The 21,395-nt window shown below is 41.0% G+C and overlaps 1 protein-coding gene and 1 pseudogene across 4 annotated transcripts in view; both read right to left on the bottom strand.

The window, feature by feature from the left end:
• The window catches only part of GRHL2 (grainyhead like transcription factor 2), a 170,389-nt gene that overhangs the window by 35,310 nt on the left and 113,684 nt on the right, over nucleotides 1-21,395 (bottom strand). For all 4 annotated transcript variants that reach the window (XM_053896592.1, XM_019467969.2, XM_053896591.1 and 1 more), the window contains exons 9-11: nucleotides 9,245-9,403; nucleotides 1,985-2,072; nucleotides 1,376-1,515 (exon numbers count right to left, since the gene is read on the bottom strand). In XM_053896592.1, coding sequence (XP_053752567.1) covers nucleotides 1,376-1,515; nucleotides 1,985-2,072; nucleotides 9,245-9,403 — 387 coding nt within the window. The remainder of the gene's footprint in view (nucleotides 1-1,375; nucleotides 1,516-1,984; nucleotides 2,073-9,244; nucleotides 9,404-21,395) is intronic.
• On the bottom strand, nucleotides 2,881-8,673 carry LOC109278060 (26S proteasome regulatory subunit 4-like; annotated as a pseudogene).

Raw genomic sequence — 21,395 nt, 5'->3', positions numbered from 1 at the left:
AATGAATGAAATGAGGTGCTGGCGCTCATAGCTTGATAAACCTCAACATTCTTCCTTCCCCTTTGTGTCCTTGTTCTTATCAAACAAGTCAGACAAGAATGTTAAATTAGTTTTTAGTGGAATGTACTCTAAGAAAAAAACTATGAAGTGTTTTGTTACCATGCTATGTCATGACCAGCAACAAAGAACCCCGGCTGTATAACTGCTTTGTCTCATACCTATAATGAAACAACATGTGTGTTGGGGGTTGGGAGACAATAGATTCTTAAGGAGAAAGTTGAGCTAATAATGATTTCTCCTTCTAGGTGAATTCCACCGAGTGTCTGAACACTCAGAACGGAAGAAAAACTTGAGTGTGTCAGTATGGCCCTATTTCTCAAAACAAACCTTTCGTCAGAGGATTTTGAGTTTGAAAGAAAACTAACCCACACAAGATTCACTAAGAGCTATTTGATTTGGTGAAAGACAAACCTGCAGAATGCTAGGGAAGTCCTTTTTTTTTTTCCACCCAATTTTAATTTACCACATAAAATAAGTAATCCTAAAAATATTAAAGAAAGAAAAAAATCATCCATCACTTAACCCGCCTCATCAAGGGTTGCAATTTTCTTGTTACCTTCAAGATCAGGTACATACCTAGGATCACAGTATAGACACAAATGGGTATTCTAATTTTTTCTCGCACTGAATAGTATCATAACTAGTTCTTCTGTTGCCACATAATTTCCGTAATTATAATTTTAGTGGCCACATAATATTTCATCAACTTGAGCTACCATAATGAGTTAATTATTGGGTGTTTATGCTATTTTAATTCTAGTTCTTTAATTTCACTTGTAGATATAAGGAGAAAACGGAAATTACTTTTAAAAAGGCATGTCTACAATCTCATTTTTTCTTTTGGTGTGAAATTATCTACCTAGTCAATGGGAACTGTTCATTTACTAAGGGAAAAATTGTTGATATGGTTTTATTTAATCGATAAAGTTTTCCTCTTGGGCAACCTTCTGAAGTTATAGGTGCAATTTAATTTCCCACCATGAGGTGGAGCTCTGTTGCATCAGGCTAAACTCACAAGACCACAGGGACAGCACACAACTTTTTCTCAGATTATCAGTGTCCTTACGTTCTTCCTCTTTCACTGCTTTGTCAACACTTCACTAATATCAGCTCATTCCCTTCTTCCCCTCAGCTTCCTCTCCTGAGACATTCCTTTCCATAAAAATCCATTTTCTTACAAAATGACTGACTTTTCATGGGAGGCATGGAGTGCAGGGGTTATTTTCAAGGTCAACACTGCCTGATGTGATTCTGCCTCAAGGCTCCACCGGCCCCGTGGATGGGTGGCAGGTGGATATTAGCAGATAGGTCCTACCTGTCCTGTCCTCTGCAGGTTTGCAAAGTGAACGTCGGGTATGAAGAGGACCGGTTGCGAGTGCAGATCAGGCATTGTTTTGAAGTAGGTGATGTCACTCTTCTTCTGTAAAGGTATTGCGGCCAACTTCCCATCAGAGGCTGGACGTGAGAGGGTTACACGTGACTAAGAACTCTTAGCTGTGAGCCCTAGTCTGAGTTCTCTGTTTTCTCGTTTGAAGCTTCCCAAAAGCCACAGAGGTGAACACTCTTTACCATCTCCCCCTCTCCTATTGCCAAACTAACGGAAAGAGCGTGAACTTCGGGTGAGCACTCCTGAGGTGGCTCGCACCTCTCGGGCCCTCCTGTTCCTCTCTGCACCCTAGATTCCTTGTCTGGAGGAGGAGGATGTTGGTCTCCATGATATTACAAAGTCCCTCCCAACACAAACAATCTGTGATCATGTGATTCCATTTGCTTCTCCCAGAGAAAATTCACCCAGTCTTTACGGCTAGGGAAACGCAAGCCACCCCTCACATACCCACAGTTTTGCCCACCACCCCCTTCCTTCCACCTGTTCCCCTAGTGGACCTGGCCTGGCTGGAGCCCACCCCTCCTCAGCAACACTCACAGTTGTTGCACTGGGTTTGGGAGGGCTGGCCTTTCCCCTTCTTCCTGTTCTGCTTCCTCTCTTCGTCTCGGATTTTCCTTTCTGCTCCCTGACAGGGAAAAACAATGCCAGGCATGTTATCAGAGCATGCAAAAATACTGTCAGCATACAAACCTCTAGGATAAGACACAAAACGAGGATGAAGGGAGAGCAGGCAGCCCCGTTTCTGTTCCTCTGGCGAGGTCAGGACTCGGTTCTGCAGGCGGAGACAGATCCTCAGTCTGTAGCATATTTTCACCTCTGAGTGATCCCACTTCTTCCAGATTGCCCCCTTTTTTGAAATCCTGTCTATCTATACAACTTCAATTTTGAATCCACACAGAACGACCCGACTCAGGTTCCTATCCCAGGGAGGGGAGTTAGGTAACTTTAGTGATTATAATAAAATGTCATTAAGATAAAGCGCTGCCCTATCAATATGGTTCCTAGGCACAGGGAGAGCATTCAAGTTGAGTGTGAATTCCCTAGAAAACCTCCCCTTTGCCCATTGTCATGGAACTTTTAAAAATCATTACAGTAATGGAAATGAGGGGAGGGCTAAGGAAACTAAGTGTAAGATCATTTTGCACATACGAGGGTGATTTTGGTTTTTGTTTTAATGTGTGCAGAAGTGCTTGGGGATGGTGCTCATTCAACCAAACAGAAAAAAGTTTGGTCTATTCACCTCCTTGGGGCTCCTCTGTTCCTGGTAATCTGACTTTTTCATTGGCTTCTCTTGCCAGATCCCACCCTGCTTAACCAGTTGACCATCACCTTACAGCTCTTTCCTTCTTGGCCTTCAAAGATTCCCTGATTCTGATTCTTCTTCTTCTTCTTCTTCTTCTTCTTCTTCTTCTTCTTCTTCTTCTTCTTCTTCTTAGTCGCTCTTCTTTGTCAGCTTTGCCAACTCATTTTCTTCTCACTCTTCCAAATACAGATGCTACAACAGTTTTCTTTTTCTTCCTCTCTCCATTCTTCATAGCACTTACTCTGTGCCAGGTGAGTTCTAAGAGCTTTACATAGATTCTGGACAGATTTAATAATTTAACCAGGTATTTTTAAAATCTTTTTTATGTTTATTTATTTTTGAGAGAGAGAGAAAGAGCTCGAGGAGGGAGGGGGCAGAGAGAAAGGGAGACACAGAATCCAAAGCAGGCTCCAGGCTCCACGCTGTTAGCACAGAGCCCGATGTGGGGCTTGAACTCACGAATCGTGAGATCATGACCTGAGTCGAAGTGGGACACTTAACCGACTGTGCCACCCAGGCATCCCTTTTTTACCAGATATTTTAAATATGTGTTTATGTCAAAAAACTGCTCACTACCAAAAGGGAGTAACTGTTTTATAGTGCTTCACTTTTAAGTTTTGAATTGTCATGGATAATTATACATCATGGAAATTCACATCAAAAGGGAAATAAAATATAGAAATATACCCTTTGGAAGTTTCTTCAAGATATATTAAGTTTTTGTACAGTTTTTATATGTAGATAATGAAGTGTTAAATGTACAGACCTCACCTTGTCAAAACTGGTGTGAAACATAAGCAAAAGTCTCCCATTATTCATTTTTTGTTAGGTGCATATCAGACATTTTTCTATGTACTTGGAGTTATGTACAATATAGTAGTTAACATAAATTAAAGTGTGAAATTTTATATAAATTACAACTCACTGAAGATAGACCCTAAGGTTGGTCAGGCAGTTGTATTTCTAAATTAGTGCTTTATTTGGTACTATTACTATGAGAAAAAGGTCTGGAATTAATCTGTTTCAAGACTTATATATGTTCAATGTCAATTTTTAAGAAATAGAGTCACCTGCTTATTATTTTACAGGCATTCTTTGATGTGCCAAACCAAATGGATTAACATAAAACATAAGAGTGGCTCCCCATAGAGCCCAGTCTTGCTGCCATGTCAATATAAGAAATTTCCTGCCCAGAACGCCCAGATATCGGCACGATAAAATAACAAGTCTGATGGCATCCAAACATTTCTAGTTCCCATTTCTAAAATCAACCGTTGACTTCACAATGACCCAGAAAAGCTTAGATACATTTAATTAAGATGAAGAAAGCTTCCTTGAACATGACCTTCCATGAATTCCTTTCCTTCCTTTGATTATCTGTGACCGAAGCTTCTAAGACATTCTTTCCACTCTTATCAAAGTGCAAAAAGTCTACTTCCAGAACAGTACAATTTTCTATGAAGACCAAATTTGTCATTTGAAAATAATTTCCCCTGCCTAAATGTTCACTTTGGAGTGTGAGATTTGAAAAATATGCCTGAAGATTTCCTGATTATTTTGTGATCACTGTGGCCACTTCTTGAGGGGTGATGGCTATCCTTGTTTTATTTGACACTTAAATTGTTTCCCCTGAATTTATTTTAAGAATGTGTCCTTAACAGATTGAAAGTTGGCCAAGGTACCAAGATAGTTTGCAGGGGCATCTTTAGCTTTTCATCATCTTCAACAATTGTCACTTCCAAGATCTTTCCAAACAAAAATTAATAAAGAGAAAAAAAATCTTAAAAAAAAAAAAAGAACATGGCTTCATTTCTCAAGTTTTACACAATGCATAGTTACTGTTTACAGTAATACAATTCTTGTTTTTCAGCAAAGATAATGGGAGTAATTAAATACAGATATAAAGACAGAGACATAGGTATTGACATAGGTAGATATATAGACAGATCCCGAATTTTTTAATGCATAAACATATGTATTTCAAAGAAGTATCATAATATCAAAAATAAATTAGAGAAGGTCTTTATTTGTATCTCACAGGTGTGTTAATCATAAATCAAACCGGAGAACTATAAATAGTGCAGAATTACATCTGTTTAGCGTTCTCAACTGTGATTGGGAATCATATTTTAAAATGGAATAGCTCTTAGCTCTTTTGCTTTAGAGGATAATTCAAATGAATCCTTTGCATTTGCGCACCCATTTGAAAAGTGGAAAAATTAAACTTTTTCTCTTTTCAATCTCCCAGGAGTAAGTTTTGCCTGGGTTTTGAAATTAGAGCTGCATATATGCCAAACTACAGAAGATTTTATATCTAGCTTATTAGAAAAATTACCAGCAGGTAAGGTTAATACATTCTGCTTGAGATTTCTTCCTTATCCTTAACAACAGGAGAAGTAAGCTAAAAACTACCCCTGGAAACTCTTTATATCACTAGTTTCTTAGAGTCCTAGGACATGGGTGAACAACACTATTCATCCTTCATTTTTCTTTTGTTTTGAGTTGTAGTATTTATCATATCGACACTGTTGACAAAACTAATTATATGAGCATCCCTTGAGGCCTCTCTTTCCCACTGTCAATTCCAGCTCTAATGTAAGGGTAACTGGACTGCCCAGTGTCTCTACTCCTTCCCTTCCTTTCTCCTTGTCCCTAATCTTACTCCTCACCTCTAAGAAGGAGATTCCCAGAGGGGGGAATTCTACAATCTCCCTTGAAATATCTGGAATACAGTGAGGGAATTCAAATTATTTAAATGCTATCCCACTTGTACTTTAAAAAAATTCCCTGTTGCACATCGTTTGGATGTGCTTTTTCCATGTTCAGTATGCTGAATTAAAGATATGTACTGATTTTTCTTTGTTCTCTTTTGTTTTTAACAGGCTACCTTGGCTCTTTGTCGAGGCTTTGAATCCTCAGTTGTCATTTTGGCTTTTTATGCATATGGTTGTTTATCAGTTCAAGGAATATGGATTTGCAATCAGGCCGGATTTGCATCCAGCTCTCTACTTTTTCGCTGTGTGACTTAGACAAGTTACCTGTGCCGCTGACCCACTGTTTTCTCATTTATACAACCGTGTCTATTGACTTACTGGCCCTTCTACTGGGGAGGCTACCTAAATGTCCCTGAGAGTGGTATTGAAAAGTTTGATGACAAAGGTTTCCTTATAGTGACTTTTTAATTATTCTATTCTATTCTATTCTATTCTATTCTATTCTATTCTATTCTACTTATATGCCCCAAGAATATTTTTAAAGTCTAATAAATTAACAATTCGGTGTTGATTTCCTGCGTCAGTTTTCCCAAGTACGTGCTGGTAGTCTGTTTAAATATACATAGATTTATTTATACATATAGTTTATATTTTAAGTTTTCCCAATGTATCATCTTTGGCATTGATTTAGTTCAACTGTCTTTTAATTTATTTATTTGATTGTTTGTTTACTTATTTATTTATTGAGAAGGAGCCTGCTTTATTGGGGGCAGAGCACTGCACGTGGCCAACACATGAAGGCAACTGGAACATGGGTCCCTCTGGGCAACTTCCCCAGCCTCATCCCTCCTCGAGCTGGGACACTCCCCACCATTTCCTTGAAGGCCAATGTGGTAGCTACAGATAGAACCCCTCAGGGGTGCCTTTTTGGTTTTTATAAAGAACATTTTCTTTAGACTTTTGAGGTCTTCGTTTGTTACTTTCATTCTACGTGCTCTCAAGGCCATCAGACCAGCTTTTGTACAGACTGCCTTGATGTCAGTCCCAGAGAGGTCATCTTTAGCCATGATTAAGTCGTCCAGAGTTACATCATTGGCCGGTGTCATGCTGCTTGTGTGGATCTGAAAGATGCGCTGTTTAGTCTTTTCATCGGGCAGGGGGATCTCAATTTTCCTGTCAATGCAGCCTGGGCTGATAAGTGCTGGATCCAAAGTTTCTATTCAATTTGTGGCCATGATCACTTTCACATCACCCCTTGAATCAAATCCATCCAACTGGTCCAACAGTTCCAACGTTGTTCTTTGAATTTCTCTCTCACCACCAGAATTTGAGTCATATGTTTTTGTTCCAGTGGCATCAGTTTGGGCTCATCACCTAGGAATTTCTGAATAAGTTCAGAGACAACCACTCTTAAGAAAGTGACTGAGGTTTGGTTTGCTACTGCTTTGGCTAATAAGGTTTTACTTGTGCCAGGTGGACCGTAGAGAAGGACTCCCTTTGAGGGCTTTATACCCATCTCTTCATAATATTCAGGATGAGCGAGAGGAAGCTCCACAGATTCCTTAATTTCCTGGATTTGGTTGTCCACCCCCCCCCCCAATATCAGCATAGGTTTTCTGGGGAGCCTTTTCTACCTTCATCACTGTGACCAAGGGATCCGTGTCATCGATGAGCACCCCTATGACAGCATGCACCTTGTGGTTGAGCAAGACTGAGCAGCCTGGTTCCAGCAGATCCTCGTTTATAACTGAAAGAATGTTGACGTAGTGTTCTGAGCCCACAGACATAGACACGATGGCATGACTGTCATCAGTGATCTCTTCCAACATTCCTACCAACATTGGGGTCCCCCTCAGATCATCCACCTTTGATCTTTCCTCCTCTTGCTTTTCTTCTAAAGTCTTCATTTGTTCCTGATTTCTACTGACGTCTTCCTCCACAAGAAGAGAGTCTTTAATTCTAACTTCGGTAATTTTAACCGGCACTGAGTGTGACGGGTCACCAGTGGCAGCTTGCTGGCAGCACCAGGTCCCTTTGTTTTCTTCTTTTTCCCCACTCTAGTTGACACAGGAGGTTCGTATTTCATTTTCTGGTCCTTGTCATCCTTCTTACCACCTCCAGGGCCACGACCACCACTCTTTCACCCATCTTGCTTCTGCCACTGAAACCCTGTTCCATTGTTTTTGTTTTCTACCTCAAAGACGCCTATTATATGTATATTGGATCTTCTTTACCACTCTCTTATATTATTTTCTTTCTCATCTCTCTTTTTTTTCTTTTGATTTTTAAAATTTTGCTCTTTCCAACTTGCATATTTCTCCTAAGGCATCCCCTGGTATATTTATTCACTCTTGTTTTGCTTCTAGTGTAGTCTTTACTTCTGAAATATTTTAATTGTTTATTTCTGAATTCTATCACAACTCTTTTCAAATCACTCTATTCTCAAGACATGTCATGCCTGAGTTTTGTGTGTGATTTATGTTGGTCTTCATGACTTCTGTGTGTTTCTTTTTTTTTTTTTTTTTTTTTTTGACTTCTGTGTGTTTCTTAATTGCATTTAGCTCATTTTGGAACATTAAGCTATAGGTTTCACCCGTTTCATGGGTAGGTCCACAGGGAAGTCAGTGCGATCTCAGTCTCTATTTTCATGAGATACCCATTGGGATTCAGCTGTTTTTCTTTCCTGATGGTCACTTTTAAGTGAAATGAATGGACCCGGATAGTTCTGCTAGCTTCATGGCTCTCATGCTCTCTCTTCAGATGTGTTCACAAAGTGATAAAAAAAAACAGTCTTGTATTTCCTGAGATCTTTCTACTCCATATCCTTTCTCTTCACCCTTTTTATTTGGAATTTCTTTACTTTATACCTTTTTATGGGGGGGGGGGAGGAATGGGAGGAGTCCAATTCAACTTGGATTCTACTCCTAGCAGCTTTTTCTCAGTGCAGAGTTTTGCCCTAGAAGGGAACTTAAATTTATAACTTTCTGGAGTTCATAGAGCCCCAAACACTTCAATGTTCCATCCCTTTGCACCCAACAGCAATAGCAAATTGGAGTCTACAGAATCTGTACCCTCCCACCCCAGTTTCACATACAGTCCTCAGATGGCACACTTCACTCTCTAGTGAGTACCTGGGGGCGATTTTGTAGGTTACCGGTTCTTTGGTTATCAAGTAGCCCCACTGTTTTTCCTCGTGATGCTGATACCATACGGGTCTCAAAACTGTTGTTGCTTATTGCCACTCATATTTGGGATTTGTAAGGATCTCATGTCACATAATCATAGGGTTTTAAGCTTTGCTATTCTAATTCTTGTATCTCTTATAGTGGGATTCAGAGTGATTAAAAAAACTGTATCTCCTCCTGAGTGCATGTTTACTAATAAGCTTATTTTATAGGTGCCATTTCTATTCCAAAAAGCTCTAAATGAGACCCCATTTAACCCATAAAATAATACAGCTTATACTGATATGCTCTGGGACAGGCTTATACCCGGTAAAAACTATTAATCTATTATTTCAGTTATCTAAGTGAATTAAACTGATAGTACAGTGCAGTATCAATCAGCCATTAAATTAGTGGTGAAACTGATTGACTAATAAAAGAATAGAGTTGACTGATGACTCCCTAGATATCTAACAGGAATTGAAAATGACAGATTACAACTCCCAGTGTGATAAGGTAATTAATTTGACACCATCAGACAAGAGAAGGTAACAAGGGGGAAACGTCATTAAAAGTAGTATCTAATAACAAAGATACCTTTATGATCTTTACTCACTTTGTCGCAGAAGACCTTGATCTGGCAGTAAGCTCTATGAATGGGCTTATTGCTACGATTATTATAACTGTATGTATCAATCTGAATCATCAAAGGAAGTCCTTTCACCCCTTTCTGGGACGAGAAATCTGTACTCAGGCAATTCACAGTGATGAAAATCTGAGGGTGGGAGAAAGAAAGGAAAAGGTCACAAGTCACCATAAAAAGGATCTATTAAAAAATGCATAAGCCTAAGACTTGGAATCACAACACTACACAATCTTATAAGGACAAGTGAAGAACATTTGGATATGCTGAAATAAGAACATGCTGAGCACATGAAACATTATATATATCGCAATTTATAATTTAAATATATAAAAACTGTTGTTTTCCTATTAAATCTTGAAATAGACAATTGATGCTTTCCTTTAGGCATATCAGCAAAGTTTTACCTATTTTTCAAACATGCATAAATCAGATGTGTAAACAGCTATCTCTTCAACGTATTAAAGCTGTCACTTCTAATATTACATCACTTTCTCAAATCTCTGACCTGTGGGATAAAACAAAACCAAAAACAAAAGTAGGGAACATTTCCCCTTGCACACTACTGCATTGAAATAGTTATTTGTTTATATATCTGTTTTTCCTCCTTGACTATTAATTTTGAGATTTGAGGCCATTTCTTACTATTTTTGTATTAGGCGTACCTAATGTAGAGTGTGGTGGAGAATAGGCATTCAATAAACATGTGATGAATCCATCAATAAGTTTATCTGTAGAAAAACCCCTAAGTTTTATTTAAGTTTATTTAATTAAAAAAATTTTTTTAATGTTTATCTTTATTTTTCAGACAGAGAGAGACAGCATGAGCGGGGGAGAGGCAGAGAGAGAGGGAAACACAGAATCGGAAGCAGACTCCAGGCTCTAAGCTGTCAGCACAGAGCCCAATGCGGGGCTCGAACTCGTCAACCGCGAGATCATGACCTGAGCCAAAGTTGGACGCTCAACCGACTGAGCCACCCAGGCGGCCCAAGTTTATTTAATTTTTTTAGTAATTTCTGCACCCAATGTGGGGATCAAACTCATGACCCCGAGATCCAGAGTCGCAGGCCCCACAGATTGAGCCAGTCAGGCTCCCCCCAAAAGCCCAAAGTTTTAGTTCTAGCTCCAACATTAACCAGCTAAGAGACCTCAGACAAGTCACTTATTGTCTTTGGTTTTCAACTTTTTTCCTAAAATTATTTTTAAAATCCTTCCCTGAAGGATGAAAATGTAAATTATTAAATATTCTGAAAACAACTGCATAGATGCATTATGTGACCCATGTTTTATTTGGTCCCACTGAAAATTGTCATTCACTCTCAAACCCTTGACCTTTTGTGTCACAGCAACATCAAAAAGAACAGTCCTGCAAAAGCAAAGAGCCGCTGGCATGAGCTGCATTTTAAAGGCCGTTCAAATCTTTGATTTTACTACCAGGATTGATCTAAATCATTTTAAGCTCTATTACCTGTAGGTTTTTGGTAATTTATACAAGCAGATATCTCATTTTTAGTGCTATATCGATACAAAGATCATTTTTTAATTTTATTTCTGAGCCTCTTACTTGGTCATGAGAAACACAGCGATAACGCACCACATCAACAATAAGGCTAAGATGAAATGTCTTAGTGACATGCTAATTACAACAACCTTGTGCACTGTGCCACAGACCCTCACTTTTCCAGCCATCATATGAAAACAAGTGCCTAGAGATGATGTAACCATGGATATCTTCCATTCATTCATTCATTCATTCATTCATTCTTATTATTCATCCTATAAACATCAACACAAGCCCATGTAAGTCAAACACAACATTAGACATTGAGGACAGAGAACAAAGCCAGACCCCTGCCTCATGTAGTGAACGGTCCAAGGGGAGGACAGAGGAGTAATCCAGTAATAACCAACACAGGGTGGTCAAGTACAGAGGTCATGAGAACACAGAACACGGCACTGAACCTGGAGGACATGTGTGAAACAAAGCCCTCACAGACACTGGGATGAGACTATGGACTATCATTATTTAGTAATGGTAGAGAAAAAGGACTCAAAATTCAAATGTCAAGTGATTCAGGGGAACTGAGTGATAAAGACCACTGAGAAAGACTACACCAGGCCTGTCTCTCCTCCTGAACTTTCAGGGTAAAAGTAGACAGCAAATGCAGTCTGCTGCTCCTGGAGATGCCCTGACTGCAGAGAACATTGATGTGTGCCACAAATATTTTTAAATACCTACTATGTTCCTGAGACTGTGCTAGGGACTAGGACAGATGCACCAATTGTAGTCCTGTAATCACGGAAGTCAGAGGCCAGATGGGGAGAGAGAAGCAACATGATGGAGCTCTAAAGACTACAACGTCGTCGTCAAATGCTGATCTTTAGGTCAAACCAACAAATAAAAGTATACTTTCCTGGGAACACTTGACTTCTTCTATTGTTATTGTTGTTACTGACAATAGGCTTATCTTGGCCAGAATGTATAAAACACAGCTTTCTATCAGCAAATCAATGACCACTCTGGGGAACTATGCCATTGTCCGTTATTTTTGACCATGGATTTCATACAGAAATCTTTCTGTAGTGACTATAACTCACGGGGGGCCTCAGTACAGACTGGTTCTTTTCTACTCCCTCATAAAACCTTCCTAGTACTACAGAATCCAAAAGAGAAAAGTGTTCTGATGTGTATTTCCTAAGGTATTAGGGTTCACACTTGGGTCAGTGAATTAACCCATACATCACATACAGTGGACCACACTCAGGCAGGATGCAATGATAATTGTGGCCTTTGTCAGCTCCAAGTCCCAACTAAGAGAGCTGGGCTGATGGAATGTGTATATTTACAAGGACCGCTTGAGTAGGACAGATCCGCTGGCAATATACTACGATAAATAGACTAAATCCTCCCTGGTGGAGCTGTAGCGGTCAGCCACCCGGTAGAGAAGGTCTTTAAAGGTCAAATGAGCTACAACACACGAGACTGTACCTGGACACACTTAGACTAGGTCCTTTTAATGGGAGAGATTCTTAGTAAAGGTCCAATGGGCTCTTTTTGATTCATGGCCTCCTGATCCCATACAAACTAAACGACATGAGACTCTGCCTTCTCTGCTACATTGAGCTGGCAGCTCCCAAAACTATCTTAACAGGGATTTTATAATAGAGTTGGCACCGCTCTCCTCTTGCCTGGCTGCCTGAACCCAATAGTAAAGCACAGTTTCAGTGCCCCATGGTATCAATCATAGTCTCACTGTGCTGCACTTAAAACCTAAATGGTTGAACTTTAACTGCAGTTGGGGACTGGAGGGGATGGGAAGGGATGGAAGGACATTAACTAAAACCCTGGCTTGAGAACTGATAAGCATTTATTTGTTTCATCTTGCAAACCCAAACATGTCCCAGCTCCACGCACAGCCGGCAAATGTGAAAGCCATTTTCTTGGAAGTTTATCTACAAAGTACTGTTTGCAAATGCGTGCTACAGAAACTTAGGGAAAAGGTATGCTTTCTCCCCACCAAACGTTCATCCAAATGTCAAGCACAGAAAATTCTTTTTCACTCCAGTAGGAGCCCTGATTATGTAAAGAGCATATAAATGCCATGAACAATTGGGTATGTCACCCAATAATTATGAATATTATATACGTTCATGTAATGCTTTCAAAACCTCAGCTATTAATATTCCTGTAATTCTGACAGTACGTAATTTATTTTTTAGAAAAATAATAATTAAATCAAGTGTATCTAGGCAGATAATAGATAGTATTATAATTTTGTCACTGGTTCAAAAATTGATTCAGATAGAAAGATTGGTTCTAAATATACCAAGACCTTTCCAGAAACAGAGGCAGTCTCATGACAATTGACATTTCTTAATAAACCCTTTTTTTTTTTTACATGTGAATTACAATTTCCAGTTTGTAGTTCCTACAAAAGACAAGTGACTTTGCCCAGAATATAATAACTCTCAGTTGTGCACTAAGCATATAGTAAGATTTCTCAAAATAAATACAAATCAATGAGGTTTAGAATTACCACATTAACTCGATTATTAACCCCTAAGATTTTTTCAAGAGCTTGCTTTTAAAATAAATGGGTCTATCTTTGATTTACAAAGCAAGTTGGGATTTTTTTTTTAATTTTTTTTTTAACATTTATTTTTATTTTTGAGACAGAGAGAGACAGAGCATGAATGGGGGAGGGTCAGAGAGAGAGGGAAACACAGAATCTGAAACAGGCTCCAGGCTCTGAGCTGTCAGCACAGAGCTCGACACGGCCTCCAACCCACGGACCGCGAGATCATGACCTGAGCTGAAGTCGGAGGCTTAACTGACTGAGCCACCCAGGCGCCCCGCAAGTTGGGATTTAAAAAATCATAATGTCGATGATTTGATGGAAAACATTTATCTTTTCCTCTTTAAACAATGTATTTTGCATTTTAAGATTTTTCTGATTAAAGATGAAGACAGCTACTTATTTCCTTATTTTGGGACGTGAAGAGCTCTTTTCCAAGAAATTGCAGAAGCATTAGCCTCCAGATTAGAGCGACATAGCGTACAACAAGAAATCAGCATTCTCCCTCTAAAACACAAACAATATATAAATACATAAGTGTGCTCTTGCCAATCTCCCCACTCTGTTTTCCTCTTGGTTCTTAGAATTATTAAAGACCATATGGGTGGTTTTCTTAAATATCAGCATTTTTCTTCCATTTTATATGATGGTATTTGGGTGCAGAGGCAATGCCAAATTAAGACAGAAAGACAGCCTAAAAGTAGACAATATGAACACATAACCTTTCGGTCTTAGGCATTCATTCATTCATTGCCTTCAGGCATTAATTTATCAAATATTTATCATGTGTCTTCTGTCTGTGCCTGGTATTATGCTACATGGTGGGATTCAAGAATGATGAGATAAGGGCACCTGGGTGGCTCAGTTGGTTAAGCATCTGACTTCAGTTCAGGTCATGATCTCATGGTTCATGGGTTGGAGCCCCGAGTTAGGCTCTGTGCTGACAGCTTGGAGCCTGAAGCCTGCTTCGGATTCTATGTCTCCCTCTCTCTCTGCCCCTCCCCTGCTCTCTCACTCTCTCTCTCTCTCAAAAATAAATAAACATTTTTAAAAAATGAGAGAATTTGTGATTTTCTTGAGAACCTAAGAAATTTAGATTTTCTGACACTTCCATTTATATAGCACTTTTAGGGAATTACTTAAAATCTCATAATATAATTCTTTATTTTCTCCTACAGATACTCTGGGTATGTCTGCATATACATACGTACACATTAGGTTTATTCACAGAGTCTACCATAGTTTTCCATATTCTTTTAGTCTTCAACGTTTTCCATTTCAACAAACCAAGCTTGTTCCCGGTTGACAGCCTTTGCTATTTGTTGTGCCCTCGATCTCCAGTGCTGCCCCACACACTGTCCCGCACATTGCCAGCTCCTTCTCATTCAGATTTCAGTCCAGTGCCAACTCTTCAAATACCTGCCTTGACCACCCCGTCTAGAGTTATCTTCCTCCTCCTCTTCCCACCTCAGCCCAGGACCAGAAGCAAACTCTATAACGCTGCTCCTCTATTTTCTTCATAGTACTTGACATCGTTTGGATTTATCTTATTGTTTTTCTGTTTAGTGCCTAATTGCCTGTCTGCTCCACGGGGTTGCAAGCCCATAAGAGGAGGCCCTTGTCTGCCTCAAGGTCACTCTAATCCTAGTGCCAGTCCCATGATAAATACTCAACAAATATTTGTCTAATGCATTAAGAGAAAATTACCCTTCTAAAAACACATTTCCCTCTTTATCCATACTCTTGCCTTCATTTTAGCCGAACCTCTTAGGAGCCAAGATTGCTTTGAGTAGCTGAAGTCATCAAGATAATACAGCAGAATGAGCTGCTCTGATCAGATTTATCCTCAAAATTTGTTACCTGCTTGCATATCAACAAACATAAAGTGAGCACCAACTATATACTCTGGATGAACATACATACGTACGTGTGTGTGTGTGTGTGTGTGCGCCATGGATGATGCTATTTATGTATGCTATGGGAAATAAGGGAGTGTTTGGTACAGTTCTATCCTCAAGAAAGAAGAGAGATGTTACAGTTTTTGCTATTGTGAAATGTAGAGAATTAGATACTAAACTGACTATCCCAGACTATAAGTTCTGTAAGACTTGATGAAAAGGAGAGAAATCGGCAAGTCAGCCAGGGAAGATTTGGTATAGGTGTCACGAGTTGGAAGACAGATGGATGCTGACTCTGAAAAGAGTAACGAGGCAAGCCTTGTGGGAGAGGAGGGTGTAGGGGGAAGTTAAGGTGGAGCCCAAAGGAAGGCGCCTGGTGAGGGAAGAGGCCAACCACGATGTGTATGTCACTGTGATCAAGTCATGAACACCTAATGAGGTCAAGTTATGTATTATCGGGGCCAAGACAGATAGAACTCCAGCCGTAGCACTCAACATTCAAGTCACAGAGAGGACAAGGAGAGTGAAGGCTGAGCAAAGGCCACCAGATTCAGACGTAAAGAGGTCCTGTATCCCTTTGAGAGGCCCGACTAATGGAGGGAAGGGCAGAAAGCTAGATCGCTGGGGTGAGCCAAGACTTGGAGACAGACAGAAGGCTTCTCAGCTGGGGAGTGTGGTGGGGGAAGGTGGGATGAACAGGAATAGGGGAAGCAGGTAGCAGACAGGACGGCCACGCAGAGGCGTTCTTCTAAGATGGAGGAGGTGTTCCCACATTAAGAGAAGGCGAATGTCAGAGGCTGCAGAAAGGTGGAGTGGGGGGCCTAAGAGCCTCGGAAGCAAGGATTAAATAGGATCGACTCAAAAGTGAAGTTATGTAAGAAAAAAAGACAGAGCTTTCTTGGAAACTGGAAGCCAAATGAGGGGAAAGTGCAGCGAGGGAAAAAAATGTACAGGAAGTTCAGAGTCAGGTACTTGATGCAAATCCCAGCCCTGTGGCCTTGGACAAATTGTTTGCCCTTTCTAAGCCTCACTTGCCTCATTTTTCAATAGGCACAACAATCTCTACCTCAGTAGTGCGCCACTTTAAAATGAGATTATGTCTGGGGCGCCTGAGTGGCTCAGTTGGCTAAGCATCCAGCTCAATTTCAGCGCTCATCACGATCTCACAGTATGTGACTTCGAGCTCTGAGTCGGGGACTGCACTGTCAGAGCAGGGATTCTCTCTCCCTCTCTCTCTCTGCCCCTCCCCTGCTTGCTTGCTCCTACTCTCTCTCTCTCGCTCTCAAAATAAATAAATAGATGTTTAAAAAAATAAAATGAGATTAGGTCTGAAACTGTACAGTGCTGTGAAAATCTAAGGGAGTTTCCTCATCACCGTGGTCTCTAGGGTTGCTCCTTTCTCTGACCCCAAGCCCTTCCTCACCTTGATGGCACAGCCAACAAAGCCACGCCCATTTTGCCCCCCACCCCCAGCTGCTCCCCCTGCAAGGCTAGTTCTTTGTGTCCCCTCCAGTCCCCCAGTTCAAGCCCTCCTTCCTCCCTCGATTCTCTCTCAAGGCATCTTGAGACGCTATCGCCAAATGATTCAAAGGCAGGTTAATTAGGATTCACATTAATTTGAGCAAAAAGATATTTAATTGAAGTGAACTGATTTTTACAACAGAAAATCACTCTCTGCACAACACTTCTAGAAGGGTGGAGTCACAGGCTTTGACAGGGAGAGAGCAAGAGAGAAATCTCTCAGGCAGGACCTTTACTGCCCCTCACCTGAACACAGCTTGTGAAACAGCATCTCAGGATGAGGAAGAATTTGGACCTTATACCACAGTGGGGTGGCCTGTTTCATAAATAATGAGCTCCCGGTCAGAGGAAGGATGTAAATACAGACTGAAAAGATTCAGTGACTCAACTTTCTGATCATTTGTTGTTATATGAATCCTTTTGGCTCATGTTTAATACTTAAAACTTGCTTTGAGTTTGTAATGCTATGGCACAAAATTCAAAAGGCACAAAAGAGTTAACTGAAAACACCTCCCCCCCACCCTGCATAGTTCTCTAAACAACCAACAGTCTCTTGAGGATCTTTCATAATTTCTTGTGTATCCTTCTAGAAATATGCCATGCAATACATATCATTATTCTTTTTTATACAAATGGTACCACAGTAAACATAGTTATGCATCTTGCTTTACTAAATAAATTTTGAAGATAGCCCTTTTCATTTTTAAAGAACTGTGAAATAAGGAGTAATAATTTCTTTACCATTGGGCTGTTTGCAGTCTTTTCATCTTACGAGGATGCAACGTGTGTCTTTCAACATGGATTTCGTACACACATGCACATATAAATTTTTCACAGTATATAAGGCCATGTCACTATTTTTATTTATTTTTTATTTTTTTTAACGTTTATTTATTTTTGAGACAGAGAGAGACAGAGCATGAACGGGGGAGGGTCAGAGAGAGGGAGTCACAGAATCTGAAACAGGCTCCAGGCTCTGAGCTGTCAGCACAGAGCCCGACGCGGGGCTCGAACTCACGGCCCGCGAGATCAGGACCTGAGCCGAAGTCGGCCGCTTAACCGACTGAGCTACCCAGGTGACCCCCCATGTCACTACTTTTAATCTGGCTTTTGTCCTCACAATTTGACTGAAATTGCTTTCTTTGAGGACTCAATAGCAAATTTATAAGCCAGGGTTTTCCTATTTAGTAGGCATCCAGGAGGTCTGGGTAAAATATGCATTACAGGGCCCCATGCCCAGAGTTTCCAATCAGTAGGTCCGAGGTGAGAGATCCAAGTACTTGCACATCTAACCCAAGTTGAGGTGGATGACACACATGGAAGGCCAGGCTTTGAGAAACCACGACCTACTGCACTGACTTCACTGGCCAGTTCTTCCTTCTTCCCCGGCTCCATCCCCTGCCTCTCTGCCTTCTTCTGTAGTCTCCTTCTTGACCACCCCTTTCTTGTCTGGTTCCTCCAACATGCCTCAGTGGGGTGAGTCTGAATCTCATCCTTTCCCATGACTTCTGTCCTCCCCTCTTTACAAACAACTCCTAACAGCTCTCCTGCCCCAAATTCCCTGCTCTTCTTGCGCTCTCCACGCCACACCTTCGAGCATCCTGTTCTTCCACCTGACGTGCTCCTCTTTCCAACTTCCATGTGCTTACATTACAACGGACCCTTACGACACAGCCCGTATGCCAAATCCTCCCATGTCTTCCCTGATCCCACAGAAAGGTGATCTCTCTACATGCTACAGTATTTAGAAGCGAAGTGTGTGTGTGTGTGTGTGTGTGTGTGTGTGTGTGTGTGTGAGAGAGAGAGAGAGAGAGAGAGAGACAGAGACAGAGACAGAGGGAGAGAGAGAGAGAAAAGATAAAAGAAATCTGGCAAAGTATTAACAATGAGTCAATCCCAGTGAAGGGTATGTGGCGATAATTGTATTATTCTTTCAACTTTTCATTTGTAATTTTTTTTAAAAAATTGTTAACGTTTATTCATCCCTGAGAGAGACAGACAGAACATGAGCGGGGGAGGGGCAGAGAGAGAGGGAGACACAGAATCCGAAGCAGCCTCCAGGCTCTGAGCTGTCAGTACAGGGCCCGATGTGGGGCCTGAACTCACTAACTGAGATCATGACCTGAGCAGAAGTCAGATATTTAACCGACCTAGCCACCCAGGCACCCCTCTAACTTCTTTAAGGAAAAAGTTGGGGACATTTTTAAATAAAAAAAGAATTTTCTCCCTTTCCAGACCTTTCCTGGCACTTTACCTCTATTTTCATAAGAATGTTTGTCACTCTTCCATTCATATTACATTTATTTACAGCTATGTCTTACTTCTCAGCCTGGCCAAAATGTTCTCCGAGAGCAGACACTTTGCCTGGCTTATCTGTCCGTGAATTTCCACTGCCTGGCCTAGTGCATGATATGCAAGAGGCAAGCTGCTTCGAAGGAGTGACCGCCCCTTTGCCAGAAATAATGTCGGATATGTTCCTGCTCGATCCTCCTCAATACAAAACGGCAGTGCTGAAAGAGTACGTGCTTTAGATAGCCCAAGGTGGGAGTTCTGGCTCTGCTCCGCGTTAGCTGTGCAACTTTCATTAAGCTGGCTAACTTCTCTGGGCTTCAAAGTCTTCATTATTTAAATGAAAAGTGTTATCCACTTAAGATATGAATATTGCGTAATATACATAAAGCACCTGGCGGAGTGCCCAGTATGTAGTAATCATTGAATAAATATTAACCTTGGTGCATGTGTGTGCATGAGAGCGCACGCGCGCACACACATACACACGCACCGCCATCGGTCTATGAAATCCAAATCTGTAATTTAATTCTCGGCACACATACAGTAATTCATGCATGGAAATTACAGAGCCCTGAGCAGAATTCAGTCCAGAAACCATGGATACTCCACAACCTAACAAAAGATCAGGCCATTGATATCTTCAGTGAGATGCCTTCCACAGATTATTCCTTCTATATGTGAATTAACTCTAGCTTTAGAGCTTTTCCTACCAACCATTACCTTATAAAACTGGAACAAAGGCATGGCTTTGTTTAAGTTCAATACCAAAGACTCCAGCAAATGTTTACCTTTCCCTTCTAAAACTTCCTTCACCCACACCACGCCCCAGCAAACACATAAAAATGCCATTTGCCCTGCTTCGCAGTGTGTATCTGGACCTTTCACGACCCCACCCCGGAGCCTCCCCCAAGCCTTTCTTTACCTTTGAGACCACGAAAGATGCCTTATACCTTTGAGACCATGAAAGATGCCTTATAACGTTCTCTAACCTTCCACAAGATGACTTGTTTAAAACTGGGCCCTCCTTAGACGAAAAATTGGGATGTAACTTTTTCTTACTCAGCAATAGCTATCAAGTTCATCTCATCCCAGACTGTCTTATAAGCAAAAGGAGAGCTCCCCAGACTGCTGGCAGGAAGTTGGGGGTTGGGGTAATGAGCCAGGTCATGAGCCCATGGGGCATCAGGAGTATGGCTATCCTTAGCCAGTACTTTGGCTTCTTTTTTCACCCTGAAAACCAATATTTACATTATCTTGTCTTCTGCCTTGGGATCCAGCACTGGAGTGTGGCAGAGAGAGAACACAGTCCATTTAGAAGCATCCCATCAGAAGGTGAGATTTGTCAAGACTACAGAGACCATAATTTTCTAAGTGCTGTGAGGTGGCCCAATAAGAACTGATGAACTATTTTAGACCAAAAAGAAGTATTGGAAAGGAAAGAGAAGGAATGAGAGATATAATAAATTTGGGATGATTTAACAGATTCACCATGATTTGGTGAATTTCAAGCCAGTCTTTCAATTAGCATAACCTTATTTCCCACAAAAAGAGACTGGATAATTTGCAGTGTACAAGGCGGTGAGAACACTTACATTTTCGCCAACTTAGTATTTTTACGTAGGCCCTGATCAAAGCACTGGTGTTTCCACCAGCCTGTCTGTTAAGCTACTAAAATTGAGATAATGAGGACAGAAAAGCTGTCTTTCCCATCCATTAGCAGCTGATGGAGCAAAAAGCTAAGCTTAGCTTACCGACCGCTAGCTGTACCTAGAAAAGACAGCACTGGGAAGAGAAAGGGTTAACCCGTGCATCGAGAAAAGGAAGCACCCTGGAGTACATGGGGACAGAGTAAGTCACCCCCCACGACAGCTCTCCTCACATCTCACAACGTGAAGGAATTCATGACACAGGCCACATCAAACGTCCTTAGTCCAAGGCAGCTATAGGGCCATGCTGGGACATTAAACAAACGCCATTTTCTTTTATTTTTTTATTTTGAGAGCGAGAGAGAGTGCACATGTGCGATTGGGGGAGAAGCAGAGGGAGACAGTGAGAGAATCCTAAGCAGGCTCTACACTCAGCACGGAGCCCAATGCAGGGCTCGATCCCACAACCCTGGGATCATGACCTGAGCCGAAACCAAGAGTGAGACGCTCAACCAATCGAACCACCCAGGCGCCCCTCCATTTTCTATTTTAAGAATGGGTTTACAAATATAGGACACTTTTTATTCCCAACTTCCATTTTGATTTTCCAGGCCAGCCAGCTGACTCTTCTCAGCACATCCATGTTTCTCTCCCTCAAACCGGGTCTCAGTTCTCATGTAATATCTCCTTG

Source organism: Panthera pardus, unplaced genomic scaffold (genome assembly GCF_024362965.1).
Source record: "Panthera pardus isolate Hobbes unplaced genomic scaffold, ASM2436296v1 HiC_scaffold_7, whole genome shotgun sequence".
Lineage (NCBI taxonomy): Eukaryota > Metazoa > Chordata > Mammalia > Carnivora > Felidae > Panthera > Panthera pardus.
Note: the sequence above shows the minus strand (reverse complement) of the source record. Positions and strands in the feature narration are given on the sequence as shown.